The sequence below is a fragment of the Amblyomma maculatum genome, chromosome 6 (genome assembly GCF_055883805.1).
Source record: "Amblyomma maculatum isolate TAMU_Amacu chromosome 6, ASM5588380v1, whole genome shotgun sequence".
Taxonomy (NCBI): domain Eukaryota; kingdom Metazoa; phylum Arthropoda; class Arachnida; order Ixodida; family Ixodidae; genus Amblyomma; species Amblyomma maculatum.
In genome coordinates, this window is record NC_139349.1 from 111,195,471 (window position 1) to 111,221,240 (window position 25,770).

A 25,770-nucleotide genomic window follows, 5' to 3' on the forward strand; every position below is an offset into this window, starting at 1 on the left:
TATCAGGCTGTTGGGGACTTCCAAGGTGGCATTATATTGATAATGTGGCTTCAGGAGTCATTGACGCTCTTTTGTACTATGGCAGACTTGAAATCTTTATAGCGGGCGTTGCCCCTTTGCAGATTTTCTTTTTTGCAATGTTCAAGGCTAAGCAGACAAAAACGTGAATTTCAATGAGGTCGATTGTCTTGCCTGTGATGCAAAAGGTACAGTCCACCATCTGCTCTCGCATTGCAGCTAAATAACATGAGCTCTGGGCAGTTACCTTCAGGTGCACAACCTTTGTAACACTTGCATCTTTAGTTATCTGACAATTTCCTGCTGTGTTCATAAACAGCGAGAAATCATAACATTTCTTTGTGTGCCAGTAAGCATGATGTGGCAGTTGTGTTCGATCTACATGTTCCTTTTAACTGTTGGGTGCTGTATTCTTGTAATTTTTTGCAGCCTAATGATGGTAAGTATGCGCCTACTGCAGCATTTTCTTTCTTTAGGGATGACAATCTACATGAAAAAGGGTCACTACAAGGGAATCTGTTGGGTTGATGGTGTGCATTCGTGCATTGCCGCTCGACACCAAGTCTGTCATTCACTTTCTCAATTACTTTGGAGCTTATCAGTTTTATTCTTCTCGCAATGCCATCATGCTTTCTACTGTGAAGATTGAAATGGATGCGAGAGCACAAAGTAAATGCTTTGATATTTGTCCAGAGCTGTCATATTGCTTGCAAATATGAATGAAGATGGGCTCAACATTTCTGCACTTCTTTTACTTGAGTTTAAGACCTGCTGGCACACGCATCTAAGCACCAGTAAAAACTAGTTTAGTCGCATTGAAAAACTAGCTTAATGGCTTCGCAGTTATATTCCATGGTCTAGACAACATAGTGATGGGAATTGATGGTCATGCCTGAGCTTGACCTATCCATTAAACTTCCTCCACATGTCAACAGTTGAGGGCAGTGGCTTTTCCCCTGTATTGGAGAAGAATGAGGCCTTTTAGTAATATCTACCTTGTTTTTAAACCACTATTTGAGGGCTTCTCTAAGGCAGACAGTGGCATTGGAACAACCATGTTTTTACAGATATCATGAGGCGGACCATATTGCTTGGTTCTTAGACTGACATCAGGTGTACTGTTGCTTTTATTCGTTAGTTTGTTAGTAGAAAAATACTTACCTCTCTGCCCCAAATTTTTCTTTGCTTACTGGTGCAGTAGAATAAAACTGCTCCCCAGAATGCTACAGCCTTGCAGGATTGTGCTGTACAGCATGTACAACGTCATGTTCAAAGTGTTACCCTTATGAGAAGCCACCTCTAATTTGTTTCCAAAATGTGGTTGTTTACTGATGTTCTTTAAGGTGAAATCACAAACCTTGGAGTGAACATTACATCCCTAACTTGAGAAACATAATTTTGTCTGGAAATAATAAATATTCCTTGCTTCAGCTATACTTGGAACAAGAAGGTGCATTGTCCACGCACTGAAGGCTAAGTTGTGTTGCTCTGAACCTGTGTGTTTAAAGGAATCCCCTAAGGTGAAGTAGATTTCAGTCAAGGGAGTCATAAGCATTCACTGGATTTCAACCATGTGGCTACATTGGGAAGCCGTACAGCTTTTGGTTGATGATTGCTTCCTCGATTACCTTATAAACGAGCACAAATTCAAAATTTATTTTGTGGATAAGAGTTTAGCTCAAGGAGATAATTATTTTTAAATCTTAGGGCAGGGCTGAAATGCTGAAGATTGGAGGAAATAATATGCAATAGAGCTTGAGCGGGCTACGTGTGTAGTGTCCATGCTCTGCTGGCATGCTTACTTGCGTGCTGCTTTGTGACAGCGCTTGCAGCGCTGGCAACCACCAACAACTTGCGGCCCAACACTGCAGCTGCTGCCATTGCCACCGCCAGCACCACCACCACCGAAATGACCATCCCCAATGACCTCATAGGGTGCATCATCGGCAAGGGAGGCTCCAAAATCAATGAAATCAGGTATGCATCCTGGTGGAAACAATGCATCTGCTGCAGCAAGTGTGGCAGAATACGTGATGCAAAACTGTGAAGCAGCCAGGGACAAATGCTCTGCCTTTAGGCTTATCGTAATTTGGCATTGCGGCCAGAGTTGAAAGCCAACTTTGGAACTACGGAGTGTATATAATAATTTATCCTTCGCTGAATACATTATTACACATACACCCTGTGGCAGTCATATAATCGGGGGTATCTAGCCTGCTATCAGAGCGCCAGTTAGTGGCGATGTCATTTTAGATCTCAGTCAAGGTTTTGATGCACTTTTTTGTGTATACGTGCTCCCTGCATTGAAGAGCACTGTCGTTTTCTTGTGCTTGCCATTTCCCGTGCGTCTCCCATGTGATTCACTGCTGCTATTTCGCGTGTCCAGGACAAAAGTTCTCGGCACATATGAGTTTCATTAGTTGTACTACTCAAATTTGTGCAGCGAGACAATGTCCAGGAACACAGCCACTCTAGTGCAGTGTGCCAAATTGTAGAGCATACCATACTTTTTGGAATTCAAGCTGGCCTTGCATATAACATGGTAACAGAGGTAACATCGCACTGGCAAGTTAATAGTATTTAACAACGTTGTTTAACCAGGAATGATTTCAATGTATTAACAGTGTTAAGCAGAAAAATTTATTTAATTAGTTGGTTAAGGACTTGTGGCACATAACACACTCGAAGGCATTTTTCATATTTGATGCGTGTTTTTTGATAGTATAGAGCTTTGGTTTTGGTTTTGGGACTTGACGTTCCAAAGCAACTCAGGCTATGAGAGACGCCGTTGTGGAGAGCTCCGGAAATTTTGACCACCTGGTGTTCTTTAACATGTGCTGACATTGCACTGCACATGGGCACCTGGCTTTTTGCCTCCACCGAAAAGCGGCCGCCAAGAGTGGGATTCAATCCTGCATCCTTGGGCACAGTAGTCGAGCGCCCTAACCACTGCGTCACCCCGGCCGGAGTTAGCACATGGCTATTGCGAGTACGAAGATCGTGAATAGGAACATAAGGTATACAAAACTCTTTTGTCCGGATTTAATTAAACTAAACAGTTTCAATGAACAGATGGTTAAGTCAGGCATCAGTGAAAAATGAAAAACATTGCGATCTTGATCTTGTGGCATACCATCCATTACAGATTTAAGAGTGGATTTTAGTATACAGTTGACCTTTCTCCAAAAGGCTGAGCAAAATTGTAAGCAACATATGTCATAACACTGTAAACTAAGGCGTACATAATTTGCTTATGCATTCCCACTTTCCTTCCTTTCCTTATGGCATGGTTCAGGTGTCCACAGAACAAGTGTGACATATACTCCACCTTTCCTTTCCTGAAAACCGATTATTATTATAGAAAAGGCGAAGGGTTTTAATAAAATAGAACAAGCAAGTGACTTTCCATAGTTCAGAACACACAAAAAACCAAGTGGCTATTCCAGGTCATGTCTGAGTCAAAGATTACACCTAGGTATTTGACCGTTTAAACGGGCATAATTGGAAAACATTTACATTGTACACAGTTCAGTTGGTGAAGAAAAATTGGCTTTATGTAATTATGAAAACATACTAATTGCATTTTTGCATTGTTCACTGTGGTTAAGTTATTGCTCAAACACTCCAAGACTTGCTCGCAGTCATGCTAAACGTACAATAATGCTGTTGGATAGTCCTTGTGCATAGCAATCCGATGTGTATCATCGGCATACTGGCATATACTGTATTAAGTATTCCTACAGGGCCCATAAATAGGTGCGCACTTTTTTGAACAAACGAAAACAGTGTGCAGGGCTAATGTTTGTGACCATTTGACCAAGCACCTATTTTCTACGCGTGATTAGAACCTTGTAAATAAGGACTAAAGACCACGTGTGGTGGTTAAAAGTGGGATTAGCCTCCTCACTTCAGTCTTCATAGGTAATGGCACTGTTGGAGCATGCAGAATTGGTCACGAAAGCTATGTCCCCTTCAGGCATAGCATTTGCAGTTGTGGATGCGACCTAAACACTTTCAAATCGTGCCTCTGCAAGGCACAGTTTCCGCAGACATAGAGGCAAGTTGTGCGCTAGAACCTGAACTATCTTGTGCATAATGTCATGCATGCAAAGTAAACATTAAAATGCATTTTCTTGAATAGAAATGGCAGGGAGTGTTTTATTGTAGTTGTGACTCTAGTCAATGTCGACTTTCATTTGCCTTTTGTAGTGAAAGCCACACTGTTCTACCATTTGCGCATTTCGCGGTGCCTGAAAAAAGACCGGCAGTGCACATGCGCCGTTACCATGGCAACCAGTTGGGCCATTCCACAGGTGTTGCGCTGCAGCGTTCGCTACAGAGAGGAGGATAATGATAGCGGCACCCCAGCTAATGCACTCGCCGGTCTGGAGAGGAGAAAGGTAGTTTCCACACTGCGCATTTGCGTGCTGTCGCGGAAAGATGAGCGAGGGGAGCAGGAAAGCGTCTGTCACCATCTCATGTGCAGAGCATGAAAGTGCATTCTGCCTAGAACGCCGGTGAACTTCGATGCGTTCAACGAAACGCTGGTTGTGTTCAATGCAATGCTCGGTCGCCCATAGCAAAAGCTTTCGCTCCATATTTGGTTCAGCAGCATTAAACCTCTCTAATGTTTGGGCCGAGCATCAACAGTTTAAAATGCTTAAAAAAAAAATTTTGATTTCTTTACATAATGACTTATTGTGACAGAAATGGATCAAAAGAAGTTCAATTGAGACTTTGAAAACATCAGGGAGGTACAAAAGGATACAAAAGGAATTCAAGAAACTATTTTTGAGTTCCTTGTTGGAGGTAAAGCTGAAAGGTGCTTTGCTGAAGACAGAGGCTTAATGTAATCAAGTGACTGAAAAGAGTGGAACATTTTTTTTTTTTTTTCTCGGGTGTGCAGGCAGCTTTCTGGGGCGACAATAAAGATATCCAACTCTGAAGAGGGGTCCAAAGACAGAACAGTCACCATCTCAGGAACGCCGGAAGCAATCAACCTTGCGCAGTACCTCATCAACACAAGGTGGGTGTGAGGATGACAGCATCATTTGGTCATGTTCAATTTCAGGGAGCTGTGATTTGTGGCCTACTTATGCAAAATGCACTTCCAGGTTACTGAACACATAGCTCAAGAAAATGTTTGTTGTGATGTTTAGTCACAGTGATGGGATGTTGAGTCCTAATATAGATTCCGAGCTCAAGTCAGATTATTTATACATCGGAGACATTTTAGTAAACTCTGCACTAATTTGAAAGTTCTTTCTACGAAAAAAATTTGTTAATGCTCCGGAAAATTTTTTTCCAGTCTCATAAGAGAGTAATTGTGATCTTTTCATTAGGTTGCAAAGCCTCCTTCTTGCTTGCCTTCTTCTTTTTGTAGCAGCCTCTGTCTCTACCCTTCCAGTCACAGCAGTGCTATCACCTGACTTTCTTAAATGCTTACATTCGAATAGGGACTACCACAATCCATTTGGCTTCATGTGCCTCATTGTTGAGAGAGTGCAGACTTTCTCTTTAGGCATAAAGCAGCGGTTTATGCCTTACTCGTTGCAACAGTTACCTGTCCACTGCCCTTTCAGCCTCACTGTAGGCTCAATCCTATGGCAACAGGTTTTTATCCACACAACCCCCTACCCATTTGGCATAACCCTTCCAACTCCTGGCCCCTTTTGCAGCCCTTCGATTCCTTCAGTGTTTCCCAGACCCGTAGGCACTCCACCCCCTCACCCCCTCCCCTCCCCGCTCTCCCTTCCCCCCCGCCCTAAGCACATCCCCATGCTTCACCTTTTCTCATTTGCTTCTAAGCCCTCTTGTATGTTTATTTTGTATTTTTCCCTTCTCCTTTTGCTTGTGTACACTTAGTTATTTTTTTTATGCAGTACTACTTTTTCCATGACACATTATGTTCGTTTGCTTCTTTTTTTTCCTCCCACCTCCTTTTCCCTCTTACACCCTGCATAGCCTTCTCCTGTGGTGTTAGAAAGTACACCTTCAAGCTATGTCTTTAGAATGGAACCTTATTATAAGAGTGAGAGCCTTTTTTGCTATTGAAATAACACGTAGGCTGTAGCAGGCACATTAAGGAAATCACTTTTTCTTTATTTTGCGTGTGTGTGTGCATGTGCATTATGGCTAGAAAAGCTTCTCTTCACTGTGAATGTTATGAGCTGTGCAATTAAGTTTATTGTCTCTCTTAACCATTTTAGGTTAAGCCAACTTAACGTAAAGACATATCAGCTTTAATCTCTACGTAGTGTCTGCTTGGGAAAAGTATGGGAGGTCTGTTCATGTAAGGGCACTCGGTGTTATAGCCAGCACTTCATGCACAAACTGAAATGGTAAAAAAATTTAATTGTCCTCTTATAAAAAGGTTCTGTAGCATTGAGTAGCAGTAGTATTTCATTAATATGTATCTACGACAATTGCAGTTCTTATGTACAATTTTTTTACTGTTCCTTGGCTGAAAATTTTCATCTCCTTCTAGTTGCAACATCCTCTTTCTGGCTTGATAAGATAGTTATATAAATCATTGGACCACTGAAGTGAAGATTTATCCATGTGTTTCACAAACACAACTTTTCTCCTTAGGATCCTTATTCATCAGTATACTCTATTGCTTATTAGCATTTGAAAGTCGCAATGCAAAAGACCCTTTCCTTTTTCAGTACTGGTATCGAAATTTCCACATATGTAATGAATGTTACGTCATCGTTAGCTGGTATTGGTCAAGATGTAGATGAGGCAACCGCTGTGGTAATCTCTAGTGCCAATAGTGCAAGCATACTTGAATGTGCCAGCTTTGGTCACTTGGCATCAGGAAATTTATGGGCCCCATTATATTCAACTTGCCTTCCTGTTTTCATTACCACTACATGTCCATGCATTTGTGTCTGTGTATGCATGAGTTCTGCCAGCCATCACCATTAGTTTTTATTTGGTTAGACTTTATTTTTGTCATCCTTTTTATGATTTTTTGACCATCCGGATTTTTCTCTAATCCAGAAACTCCTCCTTTTTTTCTTCCCATCTTACCTACCCCCTACCCTCCTCTTTCTCCATGCAATCACTGCACTCCTCTTTTTAAACTCTCTTAAAACTTAATTCGCTAATTTCTGCTTTTTTTAACTCGCCCCTTTTGTTGGTTCATTAATGCCCCGTCCTGGACCACTCGTATTCCTATTGCTCTGGCTCCTGAAATAAAAAACTGCTTTATTCCTTCCTTTTTTTGTCTGTTTGGCAATTCACCTTTTTCTGCCATGGTTTCTTGTTCTTCTATTACACTCCTCCTGCCCTGTCTGCTTCCCCTTTTCCTTCCCTTCGTTTTCTGATCCCACTGTCCTGAACCGTCATTTCCACTCCTTTCCCTTCTTGTTCTTTTTCTTTCCCCCCCCCCTCTTCTTCCTTTTTTTTTTTTTCTTTCCATCTCTGCAGCATGGAACTGCATAAGAACCTGACCCTTGACCTGAGCTCGACCCACCCGGCCTCTGGGCCCCCCACCAACTCGCCCACCCCTCCAAGCCCCCTGGCAATCCCGCTCAGCCAACTGGTGAAACCCGCCAGTGCTGCCCCGCTTGCCCTGCTGGCCACCGAACTCAACAACCTTTCCTCGGCGGCGGGCCAGGGTCGAAAGGGGGGCCTTGCAGCCAAAATTCGGGCCTCCGCGTCGGCCGCCACCACCGCCGCTGCCGCCAGCGCCGCCTCCTCCCATAATGGCAGCAAGAAGTCTGAGCGAAACAAGTTCTCCCCTTACTGAGAGAGAGAAGGGCAAAGCTCACTCTCTCTCTGTCTCCCTCCTCCTGACCCCGGTTTTCCTTCTGTTGTCTTTTTTCTTCTCTGTCCCGTCTCTGCGTCCACCTTCTCGTCTTCTTCTTCTTGACCTGCTCCCTTCTCTCGACACTGAACACACAATGTGAGGCACATGAGGCCAATGGTGGAAGGTAAAGGGCCCTACGGGGAGGTTTTTCTCTCTCTAGGGAAATGCACCCCACTGCCCGGCACAGTCTTGCTTCTGGCATACCTCTGTCCCAATCTCTCGCTTCTTTGGCAGCGAAGCAAGGAACATCTTGGTCATTTGACCGACAGGAAGGAGTAAACATTGATCCTAAGGACTTTATCACGTGCCCCGACAGTATTTTTTAGAAGTGAATTTTAAGTCGGTGCAGTGTTTTTAATCAGTCCTCGCCTTAGTCGAGCCCTTGCAGCTGTATTTTGTTTCTGCTAGCGACGTTTGCTGGCTTCACTTAGTGTATTGCAGCAAGTAGCTGAGGCACAGCATAGGTAAGGGTAGGCGGGGGCTGCTTTTTATTGACTTAAGAGTCATAGTGAATGAATCAAGTTGGAGTCATCTCTAGACGTCACTTTTTGTAGCACACATTTTGTTGCTCTCCGAGAGCCACCGTTTTGCAGACACTGACATTTACTATACTCCATTTCATACATCAGGTGCAACGCAGCGAAAGCTACACAAGTAGTCCGCAAGAAAAAGAAAAGGAGGCGCATCACTATGCGCTCGTTTTGTGGCTGAGTGGTTCCTGCAGAAACGGGCTGTATTCTGAGCATACACGTTTGCAATAACTTGCTTCGCGTGCCTAGACATCTTCGCAGTGCGGATCTTATAGAAAAAATGTGCACCGAAGAACCATTTTCTCAAAAAGAGATGTGCAGCATGGAGGGCACAGCCAGCGCCATCTAGTAGCACAGCTGGCAAAGTTGCGGGGCAGCGAAAACGCGACACGAACGAAAACGGCATAAAAAAACATACAAATTCACCAAATTTGATTCTTTCTCCCTAAAAAAGGTGCTCTTTATTTAGTTGATGGCAAATGTAAGATGTATTAAGCTTGCAGACAAAATAACTATTATTTCCTCTCGTCAAGAGCAGGCACTATTTTTTATCACGGATACGGAGAGTGCAAACAAGAGCTGTAGCTTTGGCAGTGTTGCACTTGATGTATGAAACGGAGTATAGTGTGGGAAACTGAAAAACACTGTTGTTGCATTAGAAGGGAGCGAGTTTGCATCAAAAGAAATGAGGGCAAAGGTGGAGATAGTGTTTTTTTATCAACATAGTATGCATAGCATAGCCTTTTTTTTTTGTTTGTTTGTTTGTTTGTTTTCTGTTGGGTGAAGCAGTACTGAGTGGCCTGGCAGTGGGGTGTCACTTTGTCTGTGCTATACTGAGTGACCAATGCGACGAGAATTATACATTGTTGACGCTTGCACAGAGATTGTTGCCAAGAGGACTGTGTGGCAAAAAGAAAATATTGTCTTGGTGGTGGATGGGAACTGTTGGCTTGAAGTCCGTCGCGAGTGGTGGTTGTGTTTTGGTGGGGAATACACACTGCACAAGTGTGGTGGCCGGTGACTCCTCCGTGAAGGTGGCCTGGAGAGGGTGTCGTTTTTCCTCGTGCAATGGCTGTGGCATTTTTCTTATTATTTCAGTATTGCTTGTTTCTTATGTTGTTGTTGTTCACCAAAGATCTTTTTATTCTGGTGTTGAGGATGATGACACTATGCTGATTGTAGTCCTTGTGCGACCAGCCTATACTGAGGCACGAAAGCAAAATGCATTTGCCTGCAGCTTAAGCTTTCCTTTTGCTATGTATTTGCGTGACTGGTTAGTGCTTTTAACCCTTTTTTTTTTTTGTTTTAGTATGTATCTTTTTCTTTTTATATTTTTCTTGCTGCCATGAAGAAAAATAATGACTCAGTGGCACCAGCTGCCATAGTTTGAACCAGAAAAGGCATTAGCATTTTTGTTTGCTCGACATTTTCTTTCTTTTTTTTTTTTCACTCATGGACTCGGGAATGTCCAGACATATATATATACATATATATTGTGCCATTCTTTATTCTCGAAGCTTACGGGACAAAACACTGTACTATGACCACCAACATAGTGACGTAGCTGCAGTTAGATGACTCTGAAGTAGATGATCTTTTGGGGCACTTGCATTCAGTGCTGTAGACATATCAGCAGCATGGTTTTTGGAGACAAGGCATTATCTCTGGTGGCCGCACAGCTGTAGAAAAGTGGCAAACATGATGGCCAGGAACAGAGAACCCACAGATTTTCAACATATTTTTCTCTCTCTCTCTCTCTTCTTTTTCTTTTTGCCAGCAGTGTGATGCAGGAGGCAATCAAGTTAAACCTGGGATGATTTCCTTTTTATTTTATTCTTGAGGTACAAGTGTTAGCTAGTCCAGATTTTATTTTCGGCCTAATATGACCTCTAGGCACGAAATGCATGTGCTAGTTTTCAGTGCAGCAGAGTTGTGCATTTTTATGAACATTTTTTTTTTTTAGTGGCAGGTGTTGGTCTTATTCTTGTTGTTGATATCTGGAGAAGAGGAACTTTGTTGTATCATAGTCTGTTCAAGAGCTGTAATAATATCCATGTTCTAAGTCACATGCCTCGGATATCTCGGTGTGTTAAGCTAACCTACACACTCATCTGTGGACGATGTCTCTGTACGGTTGAATCTTTTGTGCAGCGTCCTCCTAACTGTGTCTTGATATTGCAAATCAGGGTAATTGCCCAACACTCTGATGTGAGTAGTATTTCATGCCGTTGGAGGAGCTCTATTCTGTCCTTTTATTATCCTTATAATTATTGTGTACATAGCATGCATCACTCTCTCTTTTCTTTTGTCCCGGCTCTCTCTCCTATCTTCGTCCCATTTTCATTTTCTGTACACTAGGTACAACCTATCAAAGATGGAAGGGAAGCGTTTTCAGTATTTCTGTTTGAGAGTCACTTCGAGCAGTCTTAGAAGCCTTGTTTCTTACTGATGTCATAAAGGTTTTCATATGTACTGGCTTGGACTTACGGCAGGATGGCATAGTGATTCACGGAATCAAAACTTGTACTGTGGCGAACTACATCTGAAGCTTCTAGCTTGCTTTTATCTTTTCCTTTTAAACTTGTGTTTGCACAAATTGTCACTCTTCGCTGAGTTCACTTAGTTTATGGGTTGGTTAAGTTGTAGGCTTTATTAGAGCTGGCAGTTACAACTTGCAAACAAAGCCCACAAGCTTATATGCAACACTTAGATCTCCTAGTGTCTTCATTTTCCTCAGTACCATATAAACCATGAATTTCCTGTTGGCTGAACTCAAGTGCAAGTCTTTTCATCATTCCATGAAGAGGCACAATGACAGTGTTACAGTAAGAGGGATTCAGTTAAAATTTGATATACAATAACGTTTCTAGAAAAAAAAAAGAAGACTGCATACCTTCAGTTTTTGCATGTGGACTGGTCAGAGCATATACACTAGCAGTTCCTCGATGCACATTTCTCGAGCATTTTGAGGCCACCTCGCTGTATGTTGCAGCTGCAACACATACTGCTCTTCAAGTGCTGTCTGTACAACTCACCTCTCCAGAATTTGGGCTGGAAGTGGCTCACTTGTGATGTGGTCGGTCAATTGAGTGTTTTGTAAATCTGTAGGCGTGTGAAATGATCACTGTATGCAGCAAAACATATCTTCCCGAGAAGCTGTTTGTGACATTGACTTGACAAGCCTTGTGGTGGTCGTCTGTGCTCACTGTTGTTGAGTGGACTGCGTAAGAGCCAACAGGCAGCTTAGATGCTGTGTGTGCAATATTTATTTGCTTGGCATATGCGTTATGCACTGCACAAGGCCACTCACGCAGTGTGGTCCTTGTCCTGCCTTTTTTAAAGCCTCAGGGGCTCTCGCATCATTGCCTTCTATATCAAGTCACTTTTGCTTACGAATATTCTGGCACCACTCACACGCGTCTCATTTTAGTTCCGTTCCTTTTGACATTGCTTTACAAAAGACAAATTTTCTTGTCTGGCAGGTGTCTTTCTTACTTCTCACTTTTATTTTTCTTTAACATTTCTCCACAGTTGCTGAGAAATTAGCTAGGGGTGCGCAAATATTGAAATCCTCGAATACAAATATAACGGCAAAATGCTTTCGAATTTCTGATCATTGAAAAAAGAATGAAAAATTGAAAATCGCAAACATTGTTCATCTTGTTTATTTCAAAATTCACATATTATTTGTAAATAAAATGAAACTAGAATTGCACCGAAGTGTATACCCTACTCAGAAATTCAGTGTACATTTCTTATAGAATGGTGTGTGCGTTTTTTGTTTTGTTTTAGCCGTATCAAACTGGCCTGCATGAAACAAGGGGGAACTTCCATATTGCTGCTGAATAAATAAACTCATTAATTTGCCCTTCAAGGGAGCAGAAAAAAATGTCCGAATTAACCAATAGCTTGAATTATCGAATGGGCTTGAAAAAAACTGCCGAAAACCGTTTTGCATCGCAGTAGTTTTATCTCAACATCTGCATGATGGTTTTCTACGTTTGAGATGAAACCCAAGTGAGAACAATGTTTTTGCCCTGTTCTGTCTAGTGCATCAGTTTAGACACTCTGTGGGGAAGGCTTTCTTAACAAAGGAGAAGGTTCCTTCTTCACAAGACGGTCCGGTAACGTTTTGAGGATGCTTCGCTACACAGTGTTTCGAATATGAATGCAAATTGAATAACAAACATGTTTGATTCGTATTCGAAATTTCTAATATTCCCGCACCCCTAAAATTAAGCATAATGTGCTCATAATGAGCATGTGTTTCATGTTTTTCAGGCCCTGTTGCAGAGTGGCAAGATTACATTTAAAAAAACAAAACAAATGAAATGCATGAAACCACAGATGGGCTTTTCAGGTGTATGTCGCAGGCAGCTTGATGTAGTGTAGCTGTACATCTTGAGCCTTCTCTGTTTCCTCTGCTCTTTGTTTATTTTTGTTCTCATTGTTGTCATTAGGACCAGAGATGATACTATAAGTATGCCTCAATCCTTGTAGTACATTTGCACCGATCATGAACTCGACGTATGAAAACACCAAAAAAGGTGGCAAAGAAAACCATACCCTTCCATTGTAGAATAATCATTTTCCGAAGCATATTATTAAAGATGCTCTAATATCACAGCGTGTACAATGTCATCATTTCTTTGCTTCACACTCTGTGGCACGTGCCTCGGATTGGAGCTTGCTGTCTTCTGGGGCTGCATCATGACAGCAGCTGGTAAAAATCTTGGGCCATGGTTATCTTGCCCAATCAGTTAACGCAAACTGCTAGGATGTTTGTGTGAAGACCTGGGAATAAAAGCAGAAAATATTGATTTCTATGTACAAACTACCTGCAAATCAAGTTGCACTAAGACCGAGCAGTTGATAGGGTCAGGCATTTGATGCAGTGCATCTAGTTTGTCTTAAGTTGAAGACTGTGTCCCAGTATTAGGTTTATATTTCTAAATGGTGCCTGCATTTTCCTCCTCAATTACTTAAAGGAATAGTGTGGACAGGGGCTAGTCGATTATTCATAGCAAACATAAAGCGCTTGTCCGTGTACTGTCGGTCCATGTTTTCTGCACTTTATCGACATAAAGCAGTCATTGCAGATTTCCACATTTTTTTTTCAACATAAGGCTAATGGAATTCCTGGAATTTGAAGTGTGAACTGTGTCACATGTATTTTGCATGGTATAGTTTGGGGCTGCCTTATATAACTGGAAAGTAATAAGCACAGCAAGAGCTGTACGGGCATACGACGCCCCCAGAAACACGTGTAAAATTTTATTCACGGACAAGAGTAAAAACCAAAACAGGAGGGCCACCAACCTCTGGTGGCACTTCTCAGGGATAAGGTGGCGACGTCATGCTACAGCAGTTGTCCATGAATAGGACGTATCCTCACGAACATTCCCACTGCTTGATACTGAATTTTGCATTTTAAACAGCACTGCATAAGCGTAGTAAATTTTTCTGGGATGCTTCTGCAGTATCTAGGTTGAAAGATCTGTTGCGTAATTCCGTGTGCTGAAGGATGTCGCATACTCGAAATACTGTAATGTTTTAGAGGCGCATGGGCAAACTGGATGCCTTGTATCTCCAGCGGGTGTTCCCATGTGCGGGCAACACTGTTGCGAGTGCTAAGGATTGGTTTTTGAAATGTGCTTGTGCTAACTTGCCTTTTTGGAAGCCTCCCAAGAGGTAGAAAACAGTGCGATTTTAATTGTATGTGCTTACTCGGTGACGGAACATGTTCCCGGAAGTAACCAAAAAACTATGGGCCGACAAATATTAGAAAATTTCGAGTAGTGAGTCAGATATCCTCCTGTTTGATTATTCGAATGGATCAAGTAATGTAGGTTCAAAATTACAAATTAGATCATTTCTTTTTCTAGACTTTTCAAATAACAGTTTCAAGGTATGAATAATGCTCGCCATTTCTCTCTTGTATTGTGAGGTGTGGCTCAAGTTTACTTATTTTTGCCATCAACGGCAAAGAGCAATTTTCCTCCACATATAGCTCAACTGTCAGAGAGCTAATGTATTAGTGCCCCAAAATAAAACTGAGCACGGACCCATGGAAAAATTGCTCTCTTTCGTCTGGGCTGCTGATGAAGCGAACACCAAGAGTGTTAAGCTGAACATGTGGGCTTCCCACATGCACCAAAGCTTGCACATCTGCTTGCAGTGTGTGCTGTGAAATGAAATTTTGTTCGTTCATGTGCTCTGTTTTATTTTGAGGGCGGTATTTTAATGAAGATATAGGTTGTGTCTTACGGAAGTTAGAGCTTTTAATTTCTAGCACTGTAAAGTAGGGTCACCACTGGGGCTTTAATATTTCACACAATTGTTTCAATTAGTGTGAATATTTTTACAAGTATGGCTATTGGTACAAATATTTTATTCATATTCCATTTGGCTCACTAAGTACCCTATTTGGTTTTTAGTTATGCTATTCGTATCTGATTTGGTTTCAAAAAGTACTGTTCACACAGCCTTAAGAGAAACAGATTTCTGTAAGGCCATGGCTGAAGATCTTCCATGGTTGCTGGACCTACGACTCCGTGACTTCCCAGGATATGCACTTCTGAGGGTGTGTGTCAAGTGGGCGCCATTCCAATGAGCTAAAATTAAAATCCAGCTGTGATAAGGGTTTCTTTTTTTTTTTTTTTTTTTTTCATTTTAGCCTTCATAAATCAGTTGCTGTTAATGATGAGAGTTGGCAAGGGATGGAAAGTGTGGTGATGCATATTCAAATGGTGAGCTACTGTTTGCTGCTCATTGTTCTCTTTTCATTGTACTGTGGTTCTCATGTTTCAGGCCCTTTTTTTTTTTTTTATCTCATTGGTAAAGCTCACTGTCTGGGTGCAGACAAGCGCACAAATGAATACAAAATGGTTCTTTCTCTTTTTCTGTCCCGCAGCATTCAAAATGCTCAGCTACCTTTGCTCTGGAAGAACATGGCCGTCGCTCCACTGAAGTAAGCATTTCATTTGTTGATGTTACTTAGCGTGCAGTTAAATCCAAGCAATTTTCAAAATTAGTCTCCATGTGCCTGTCTTTGTGTAGTGATCCTTTGGCAGAGCAAATGATGAGATGAACGAAGAGTTAGCAGTTGACTGGCACCCAAGATGGAACGCAGTGAAGTAATGAAGAAGTATAGATGTAGGAAAAAAAGAGGCAGTGGCCAGACCAAGATATGTGGCCTTGATAGGGTTATGAAAGTGACCAAGAGGAAGAACCAAATATTCCAAGCAACTAATATCAATGCCTAAGTCTCAGCAGTTATGGCCTGCATATTTTTTATTATATCAAGGCTTCTGGAATGTTTGTAGTTGCCTGTAATATCATGACCTAAATATGGCATAGAGATACAAGGGACCAGACAGAGATGTGTATTTATACATGGCCATCATTGGTGCTCAGCTGAACCCTATAATGCAGACACTGTATGCATTTATGCTTGGGTGTGTTTATGCATGGGCACGTGAGGGTAAGTGAGCGGAAAAAAAAATTTTGGATCATCGCTGAGTTCTTGTCCAGAAAACGAGCTCCTTATCAACTAATATTGACAAAAGTTGGCTGTCACAACAACTGGCTGAAGTTATTTACGCTTGTATCTGCAGTATGTTACCTGCGTCTCCAGACGTGTTTTCTATGCATTTAGTGTGATGTGTGTTAATTGATCGCCAACCTACTGGAAGCCGCATAAATGCTGGGTCAACAAGACTTTGGTATTTGAGTTGCTTCATTTCATGTCTGAAGTCACTGTAACAACGGGGGAGAACATGGCAGGCTTTGCCCAATCAGGGAATTTCTAAATGAGAGCTCTCTTTTTTCTTTTCCTTCCTCAGCTGATCTCTCTCTGTGCCTCTCATTGGAGGAGCTCCAGAGGTTACCACCACCACCTATCTTTCTGCTACTTAAGGAGCCAGACCCCAGCACTCGCACAAAACAAGTGGATGACATGCAGATGCGTATCTCATGGCAACCAGGCTTGTACACACACGCGCACCAACCTAAACCTCCCGTTCCCCTCTTCGACAGACGCGAGCAAACGCGCTCAACTCAGCGTGTCGCGATGGCTTGACACCTCTTCTTATCGAGCATCTTTTTGTCACTCGCTGCACCGAGCGTACACGTCTGCACGTAGCAGGTGCGACACACCTCTCCTTGCGCACCGTTGTTCTCTCGACAAACCAGCACTGCACTGTAGCTGCAACACTAGAGACCGATCTCGTATTTTTGCCACGCAACTGTGTGAGTTTTAATTTATTCCTGGTGTTTTTGCTCTCTGAATGGAGGCCAAGGACAAGAGTTGTATATGTGTTTCTTTTTTTCTCTCTCTCTTTTTATGTGTGCATGTGATACGGGTTTCGTGCAACACAAATATATCTACACATAGACGTGACCATACAGGCAAGCCCTGAAGTGTCAGGCAGGCGATGGAGAAGCACGGCAATGCATTGTCACTGTGTGTTGGCCGCATACACGCCAAGTGTGATGGGTTCGGAAATTTCTGCGAGCAGGGAATAATTTGTCCAGAATATTTTTGCTACTTTCCTGCTGCCATTACATAAAACCAGTGCTGACAGCCTGGTTATATAAAAAAAAAACAGTTAGATCATCATTCGGTGCCAAACTTTTCATGTATACTGCAGCTTTTACACTCAGATAGGAATAATGTGTAGTTTGCTTCTTACAAAGAGGTGTTTGTATTTATTTGTTACAGTTTAGGTTTTGATGCCTAGGTTTTGCTAATAACATTTTGAAGGTTTCTTCTTTGGCATCAGCAGTTGTTGCAGAGAGCCCGAGAATCTTCCTCTCTACTTGAGGAGGAACACTTGTAAGATCATTTGGTGCCAACAGCACCCTTGGTTAGGAAGCACAAAAAATACTCAAGGAGAGTTTGTCTTAAAGCACTTCACAGTGCTGTTAAAACATAAAGCTGGTCTCAGTATTGCTGTTGGTGTATATCAGGCACCTAAAAGTGCTGTAGGGATTTTTGTTACGCATTTATTTTCAAATTGACCTAGAAGTTATAATTTTTTTCCCCAACATGGTCATGGCAGAATATCTCTTTATAATACTAGATCATCATTTTTTATTCATGAGATAAATGGCAAGTGTTAGGCACCTTTATAGTCAGCTGTTTTTCTAATTATGATCAAAACATGATTTTTTTTTTAATTATGGTAATTTGTATATGTTATTCATTCTTAATTTTTTGTAAATTGCGCTAATGTAGTGATGATAAATAAGAACATTGAGCTTCATATATTGGGGGTAGGTTGTGTTACTTATGTTAGTAAATGCTGTTTCACCTACTGTTGTTAAATTCGAAATCGTATCTGTAGAGGGTAGAATGTTAACAGTATGGCGTAAGGGCTTTTGATAGGAATTTTAATATTTCCCACCAGCTTTTCTTGAGTTGGAAAACGTAGATGATATGGCATTTTCCTTCACATCACATACCACATCTTTTATTTATAAAACTTGGCATATTTACTTCATATAAATTACACTGGCATTGTAGGATACATCTGCATGATTGTGCTAACCAATATGTATTGGTTTCTCGAGAAATAGTGGTCACAATTTTTCTTAGCACAGGGCGCATACAGAAGCTTGTGGTTTTTGTATTGCCGCTTTTTATCGTGCGATGTAATTATCTTGGACACTGCACGCAGTACATTTTGGTATTTTGAAGAGGTTGTAACTTTGAAGCACGAATGGCACTATGTGCATTCTACAAATTATCTGTTCTGTTTTATAAACATTAGCGAAAAATTGGTGTTTAAAAGCCAAACATATCAAGTGCTAAATGCCAAGCAAGAACATAGACAAAGTCATTTATCATAACGAAGTAACTTGGACTGTATATTATATGACTCTACATGTAAGAAAAATGTGCCTCTGTTCTTGTGTAGCTCTTAGATATTGTCCTGAGTGCAAGGTACACAAAGCAGAGCAACCTAGCTTTTCCAGCAACCCTTTGTAATTTGTGTATCAGGTTGTATCTCTTACCCCTTTTGGTGTACGTGTCAGTCAACTCGATGCCCAAAAATTTGCTATTTATCGTGTTTAATTCGTAAAGGCGCAAGCAACATTGCAAAAACACAATTATTCCCATGTACCAGGCAAGCATAATACATCGTTAGTACCTTTGTTAGACTTACCTTTCCTTGTTTTTTTTTTTTTTGTTTTTTGTTTTTTTCAAATGATGGAATTTATTTATAGTGTAAAACTTCTGAAGTTGCACAGGGATCATAAGTTTGTGATTTAAAAAGCACATATCAGAACGTAACTGTATGTTGCTTGGCAGCTCAAAGATGACAAGAAAGGCAGTCATCAGCAGTTTCTGCCTTATCACAAAGTACTCCTGACTGTGCCGATAAAAGCGTGACGCCGCAACCAAAAGACATCATGTGGGCAATGTTTAACGAACAAAAGGCATATCCTTGGAACATGTGCAGAATGACGTTGGCTTTCATGTCTTTGCTTTCTCCTTACTCTCATACCGGCATAATTCCTCAGTCTATGATGGCCTTGTTGGTCGGTAAAATGCCCTTCATCGTGTAAATTTTTCTATACACTTGAAGTATATATATAAATATATATGAGATAGTATATGTATACAAAGGAAACGTCACTACAGTCAAACTATGCACTTTCATAAATGTACAAAATGAGAGATACAAGACCGGGCAGCATGTTCTGTAGAATTCAAAACCTGGTTTGCATGTCGTAAACTTGAGTGATTTTCTTTTTTAAGTCCACATGTTTGGTTTAGCAGACCTTAGAATAAGGGAAAGTGAAATTGCTGTATTCTGTGGTTTATTTTTTTTTTTCTTTTTCGTGCTCCAGCATGCTGCAGTAGCTTTTCACAACCAAGATCACCTAGTGCGTATTGCTAGCATTAACCGCTAATAACTAGATTTTATTATTCTGCTAGGTTTCCTCAACGTATATTGTCAGTAGACCTCCCAGGAAGTAAAGTCTGGGCAGTTTCTTTAGGTTAACACTTTATGATAGCAGGGATGCAAGTCTTGCGTTGAACAAATCAAAATTGAAGTGGGCGCTTTTTCTGGCTACTAGCATTGCTGGACACTTGCTTTTTTTAAAGCATCTCGTTTCATTTGCAATGGCCACCTCCAAACATCCCTGTGTTGTGTGTTGTGTCAGCAGATAATGCAAGCCCCAAATTTGTAGCGTGCACTCAAACCGACAGATGAGGACCATATGTAGGTTTGTTTTTTATGGTGCTAGAGCAACGTCATACTGACCCCTCCAAGGCAAATGCTAATCATAGAAGAAGAAGAAAAAAAAAAATGTTAATACTCTAGTCCCCGTTTCTGATTTGTCATGGCAACAGCTCCGGAGTAATTTTACCCCTACCTCCCTGAAGGGTAGCATAGGTTTCAAAGAACCAATGAGCCAGGCGAGTGCTATACTTAGTGACTAATGCACTTACTTGCTCTGCTGTCTAGTTGTCTTCAGGCATATTTGTATGTGCCATTTCAAGATAGCAGAGAAGTAGATCTCATACAATGCCAAGAGATTATTCATAGGTTGCCCTGCGTGCCGATATGCCATATCTAATGACTGGTGCAGCTTTTCTTTTTCTCGCTTAATGTCCCTTCCGTCAACAGAATGTTTTGCGCAGATTGTTCACTACTCCTCACGGATGAGGTGCTTTCAGAAGCTCAAAGCGGTCACATCTCATAGTATGTTCGCTGGCAAAGTATTTCTGTCTTTTATGCTTTCAAGATGTTTTAGCTGAAGAGGTACTTTCTTCTTGCTCCGACTAATCTTTGGGTCCTTGCCACATGCTTGCTGCTGGGTTATCTACACCATTTTTCTTGCCACATATGTAAGTCTATGGTGTGATGTTTGAGCCATGCTGAAATATTGTTAACTGCACCGTTTTACATTCTTGCACTGCGTGTCTTTTGAGGCTCGCCTGCGTTGTCTGTTTTGTGATAAAACAGAGTATTCGTGGCTTTTAACACACTTTTTGATCTCAGGCAGGAAACCTTAGTGAGCTAAAGTCTGTTATGATGCGCATATGTCATGTTCTTGTGTTCATTTATTCCCCTCACTCAGTCAATAACATATCACATACTATGCAGCACAGACTTGCAATACACATAGGACGATGCTTTCATTTGCTTGTAGTTGTGATTGGGCTTCTTGTTACTTAACACATGGTATTGTATGCTGTTTGTTTTTCAAGTGTGCGCAGTAACTGCTTTCTCTGCCCCGTGTAGCAAGCACTAGAGCAATAGTAGCGCTACTTTCTGTAGTGGAGGCGTGTCCATGATTACAAATCATGTGGAATTTTGGTAAGCCCGTGCTACAGAGCAGTCAAATGCGTATGTCCGCTGTGTTCTGTGAACCGCGCAAGTAGGAGAGTGAGAAAGCGCTCCAAACAAGCCTTGTAAATGCGTTGTTGTAGCCGTGATTAGCCTGATAGTGTCGCTGAGACATAGCACCGAAGGAAAACGGGATGGCTTGATTGTGGTCAGGTCATGGAGGTACAGTTCGAGCTGCGTTTGGTAGCTTCTGAGGGAAGGTAGACACAGCGGTGTTTTCTAGACCACCGAATTATGCAGGCGCATAGCTGCCAATTTAACATGGGCATTTACGCGAACAAGGAATGCACCCAGTCTTTTTTTCTAAGGCCTCTTGGAAAGCTGTCTTTGCCACGTGCACATACTTAGTGCGGGAAAGCATTCCATACTTTTGCAAGCAGCCATGGCAAAAGTGGCTGCCTTTACTTCAATATTTTTATTTAGAGTGCTCATGCTGTTTCTGTGCATTTCTCTTGCTTTGGTGCAGTTTTTTCGCAAGCCTAAAAGCGCTAAGGTTGTATTTAGTAGCTCTCTTAAATGCTCAACATTGATTGTTCCATCATTTTCCAATTCTCGCTATGTTTTCTTTCGATCTTTCAAACACGTGCTCGCCAGCTGATTGACGTCTGTCATTGTCGCAGTGCACATCAGTCTTTTTGCCGTGTGTGTGCAGTTTTACGCATATATTTAATCGTTCTGTGATAACAAGTTTACTGGGACTCTGTCCTTCGTATCTGTTATTTTCAAGCAGCGTCAATTAAACATTTTCATTTTTATTATTATTATTATTATTATTATTATTATTATTATTATTCTTTATTGCTGAGTGGAAACGGAGGGGCGTGCTTGAATTGGTTGTGGCGCTCGCTGCCATGAATGTGTTTCATATTCTGGGTATATGTGCTCACTGTCAGCGCGGCACAGACTAATCTCTCAAAGAAGAACCCTTCTTTTTTATACACACAACGAGCTACGATGATAGTTCAGTAGGCTCACAAGTGAAAAGGCTAGCTTTTTACCTACGTTTACTTGTTTTATTTTTCTTGAGTCGAATGACAGTGCATTTTTCTTTCCAGAACGTCGCATTTAACATTGTAGTTGAAGCAACGTGAAGGCCAAAAAGTTTCTCGGCTCTTGTAAATCTGTCGATATGCGCTCGGGAAATGCGACGTTCGGAAAAAGGTTGTAGCGCAGGAAAGGCATTCCGTACGTGACAGGGACGGAGGCCTTGAATATCTAGTCAGTGGATTTACACACGTGTCTGTGCTTATGAGCGTCGTGTGTGAGTGCTGTTGTCATGTAGTGTTGCATAAGCTTATCTGTTGACATTGTGCCACAGTCAGTGACGAACGCGTGTGAGTATCTGCGCCTTTTTTTTCCCTTCCTCTCTCATTATGGAGAGGCTTCGGAATGTCGCGCCCCCCCCCCACCCACTTGACGCTGCACTTTGTCATGACTTGTAGTGTTACCACGCACCGGCCTGTGTGTCATTACGCTTTTTCATTTTGTGCATGCTTTATCTACCGCATGCACAAAAAGCCACGCAAGTGCGAGGAAATGCCCATGTGTGATAGAAGCGGCAAGCGCGACTGTGTCACCTGTTGCTTGTCAAAGGCCTTTGCTTTTCAGTGCATTGCCCATGCCATGTAGCACCAAATGCTCGACCGCTCAGTCCACGAGCTTTCCTCTCGGCTGTTCGACGCACGCACCGCTGAAGATGATAGGCAATTGCCTTTTCCTTGGCTACCCTCCTGCATCCTCCCGCTGCATGGCATTCGAGTGGTTGCTGCTAGTAAAAAGCTGGAAGAATTCCGTTTCCTTTTATGTCTGCGAGCAGACAGCGCATGCACCGGACTGATTGATTTCGGCGCCGTGACAATTAGTTGAGGTCAAAGTGCTAGTCATTAGGCAAGGATGGTCACTGGCATCTTAGGAAGCCAACGCACTGATCATCTAGCTTCATGTCACTTTCTTAAAAAGAGAGCATGCTAGCGAGAAGTGTTACACAGCAGTGAAACCAGAGATCATGTCTCATGCTCGCGCGATGCCCCCTTACCCTGCGCAGCAGGTGCAGTACTCACCACCCACGACCCGCCTTCCACCACCTTGCACTACCCGACTGTTTTAAGAAATGAAAAAGAAACCAAAACGCCGTAGACTCGCACGCGGCGCAGTCTCGTCGTGGAGACTGGGAAATAAAACACTCATGAGTCGAGTCACAGGGTCGCATACACACTTGTACAGATCTCGTTTAAAGCCAAAGCTGTTGCCCCCCCCTCATTCGCGTGACTTTATGGCGAGAGAAGCCGCATAAAGAAAAAGTATTTGCGCATTGTCAGTTGAGTTTATTTTTGTTGATGACGTGTGATGAGTGGAGAGGAGGGGGCGGCACACCTCTTCAAATTGTTCTCGCCACCTTCGTGCGCACCCATGCAGTAAGCTGGAAACGCCGAAAAGAATGGCGGAGGCACGTAAGCAAGCAGGACAGTGCAATATGAGGACGAAGCCTTTCTTTCCTGCGTCAGTGGGCGCGCGAAATCTAGAGAGAAAAAGATCTTTTTGTAGCCTGGCTTGTACCGCTTGCATGTACATTATTAGATCGTACTCTGTTGTTGCGTTCTTATTTTTGTAAAAAAAAGAAGAGGGAAGCGCGCATGCAAAAGCAAAAAAACAGTGCTCAAGAGGCGGAAAGTTTGTTCAAACAATCACTACCGTGTATGACTGTTTCTTTTTTCTTTTCGGTGGGGGAGCGAGAGAAAAAATATGTGTGACGAGGGGCGGCGAAGCAAACGCGACGCTGTGTATAGATATAGATATGTATCTATATATGTGTACTCTCTACACCCACTAAAAAAAAAACATATCATGCACTTTTTTCACAGTTTGCTCACATATCTCGTCGAGTGTGCTTGTGCTTGCTTGATCGCGCGTGCGCGCGCCCCGGCAGCGATTCGCGGTCCACGCCTCTCTCCTGACATAGACGGCCATCATTTTGGCAAGCAGCTACCAGCGCAGTGGTGTTCATCGCAGGCGTTGACCTGGCGTTGCACAGTTCTCAGCTCTGTGCCATGAAAATGCCTCTTTGATGAGCCAGATACTTTAGCCTCTTCTCTGTTTGCTGTTCTGCTTGTCCTTCCTGGGTCAGCTCGAAATGCGATGTTATTCAATGCGTGGTCGTTTATAATAGCATGTCCAGGGTCCGTGTTCAGACTTTTCGTCACATTCAGAAGTGTAATTTTCAACCTGACCTCGAATCATCTGATTGGTGGATACAGCGGAACCGGATCTGGTTGCCACCACTTCCGGTTTCTGCCTTTCCGCCAGTCCGATGAGGGAGGGACAAGGAGAAAAGGCACCTCTGAAAACGATGCAAACTCAGAATACGCACCCTATCTCAAGCCTTACAGACTTGTGGTAAAGGCATTGTCTTGGGAGAGCAGGCTTGAAAGCATGCAGTGTGCCCCCTGCACCATTCGTTGATGTGATAAGAGAACAGCACACGTGCAGTGTTATATTGAAATGCATGTAACCAGCGTGTTTTGTGCTAACTCACTGGTTTATGTTATTGCGTCAACAGAATTGCAACCGTGACATAAGCACAGCTGTGAAAGAGCTGTGTGTGATCAGTACATACAGGAAGGTACAGTTGTAAGAGAGATTAAAAAGGGTTTGAGGTTGTTGAGCATGGGTCAGTTACTGAGTGGTGTAGAGTTGTGATGCACCACACGTCGCACCCTGTAGGCAGAGCCCCAAACTTTGAGGCAATTGCTTAATATATGTGTGCTTCTTTTTAGCACTCATAGCTTTGTGGCTCCTGTGCCGTGCCGTGATCGCTGCTGTAGGTAACTTTTCGAGAGTCGCCAATGCTTTAGCGTAACGCCATGTTAACGCACCTGCGCTAGACTGCCGGTGGTCGGCGTTGCATTTTTTTACCTGCAACAGTCTTCGCGCTGGCGTAATACCATATGCGGTGTGTGTTGGCCGTCGATCGCTGTCGGGGCTCGGGGACAGGAGAGAATAAGATGACGACGCCCTGAGTTGTCTGCCAAAGTCGGCGCGTCGATGCCAAGGTCTCATTTATGCAAAAAAAAAAAAAAGAAGCAACCATAGTGTGTAAAACCGGAAAGGGGGAGAGGAAATAAACAAACAGCAAACACATGGGTTCGTTCGTTTTTGTCGAACTTGTTTTACTCATTGTACAGCGGAGATGTGTGTGACTGTGTGTGTGTGCGTGACACGCCAGCCAGTGGACGTTTTCTATTGTTATTTATTTGCTGTTTCATTTCTTTCTCGTCGTCTGCATGATAGAAGTGTCTCTCGTTATACTCAGGAAGCAGACGCCACTAGTCTTAACATAGACCTGCGCGGTGATCGTAACGGAGCCCGCCTGCGTTCGTTTGCACCAGATATATCGTGTATACATAGTAGCTGTACTGTTCTGCCGTTGATGCACTCTTTCTCTTGGTTTTTCTCTGTCACTTTTTTGCCACTTGTTGTTCCCGTATTGTGTGTATAACGCGGAGAAGGAAAGCGCATTAAACATTATATACGCAGTATTTAAAACCCGTATCGAGCGTGGTGTAAAAGAGTGAGATTTGGTGGATTGTACTTATATCGGGAACTTTGAAAGGAGAAAAAAAAAAGGGGGGGGGGGGAAATGAACACTCATACAGCGCCGCTATTTGATGCAATAAACTCTGATGAAGGCGTGTGAGCACCTCGATTCACTCGACTCTCGAGGTAATAAAGGAGATATTTATAGATGTTCTTCATGACCCTGTTTCTTGTGTGTGAATCTTTGTCGACTCCGCCATGAGCACGGCTGCCGCGGCTTGTGGAGCTGCGGCAAGCTGACGCAGGCTACTGGGAGCACCCACTGAAGCTAACGTTGTACTCATCGTGAAGGAACAAAGCAAACACATGGTTAGTGTTCAAATGTCTCAGCAACAGAGGAATTAGCAGCACGATCGAGCTGCCTAGATTTATGTGTGTTTATGCATAGCACATACACACGCACATGCATGCATACATTACATATATACATTACAAATGGCAGAGAACT

At 42.5% G+C, this 25,770-nt stretch overlaps 1 protein-coding gene across 11 annotated transcripts in view; it reads left to right on the forward strand.

Annotated features, from left to right (window-relative positions):
• LOC146186578 (poly(rC)-binding protein 3-like) overlaps positions 1-25,474 on the forward strand; it is a 364,017-nt gene extending 338,543 nt beyond the window's left edge. For 8 of the 11 annotated variants that reach the window (XM_084607298.1, XM_084607291.1, XM_084607296.1 and 5 more), the window contains 3 exons: positions 1,842-1,995; positions 4,925-5,044; positions 7,453-13,008. In XM_084607298.1, the coding sequence (XP_084463424.1) occupies positions 1,842-1,995; positions 4,925-5,044; positions 7,453-7,774 (596 nt within the window). In that variant the 3' untranslated portion in view covers positions 7,775-13,008. Of the gene's footprint in view, positions 1-1,841; positions 1,996-4,924; positions 5,045-7,452; positions 13,009-15,277; positions 15,335-16,208 lie in introns of those variants that run through there. The other 3 variants (XM_084607300.1, XM_084607302.1, XM_084607303.1) reach the window with 2 other exon arrangements.
• Positions 25,475-25,770: the final 296 nt, after the last annotated feature.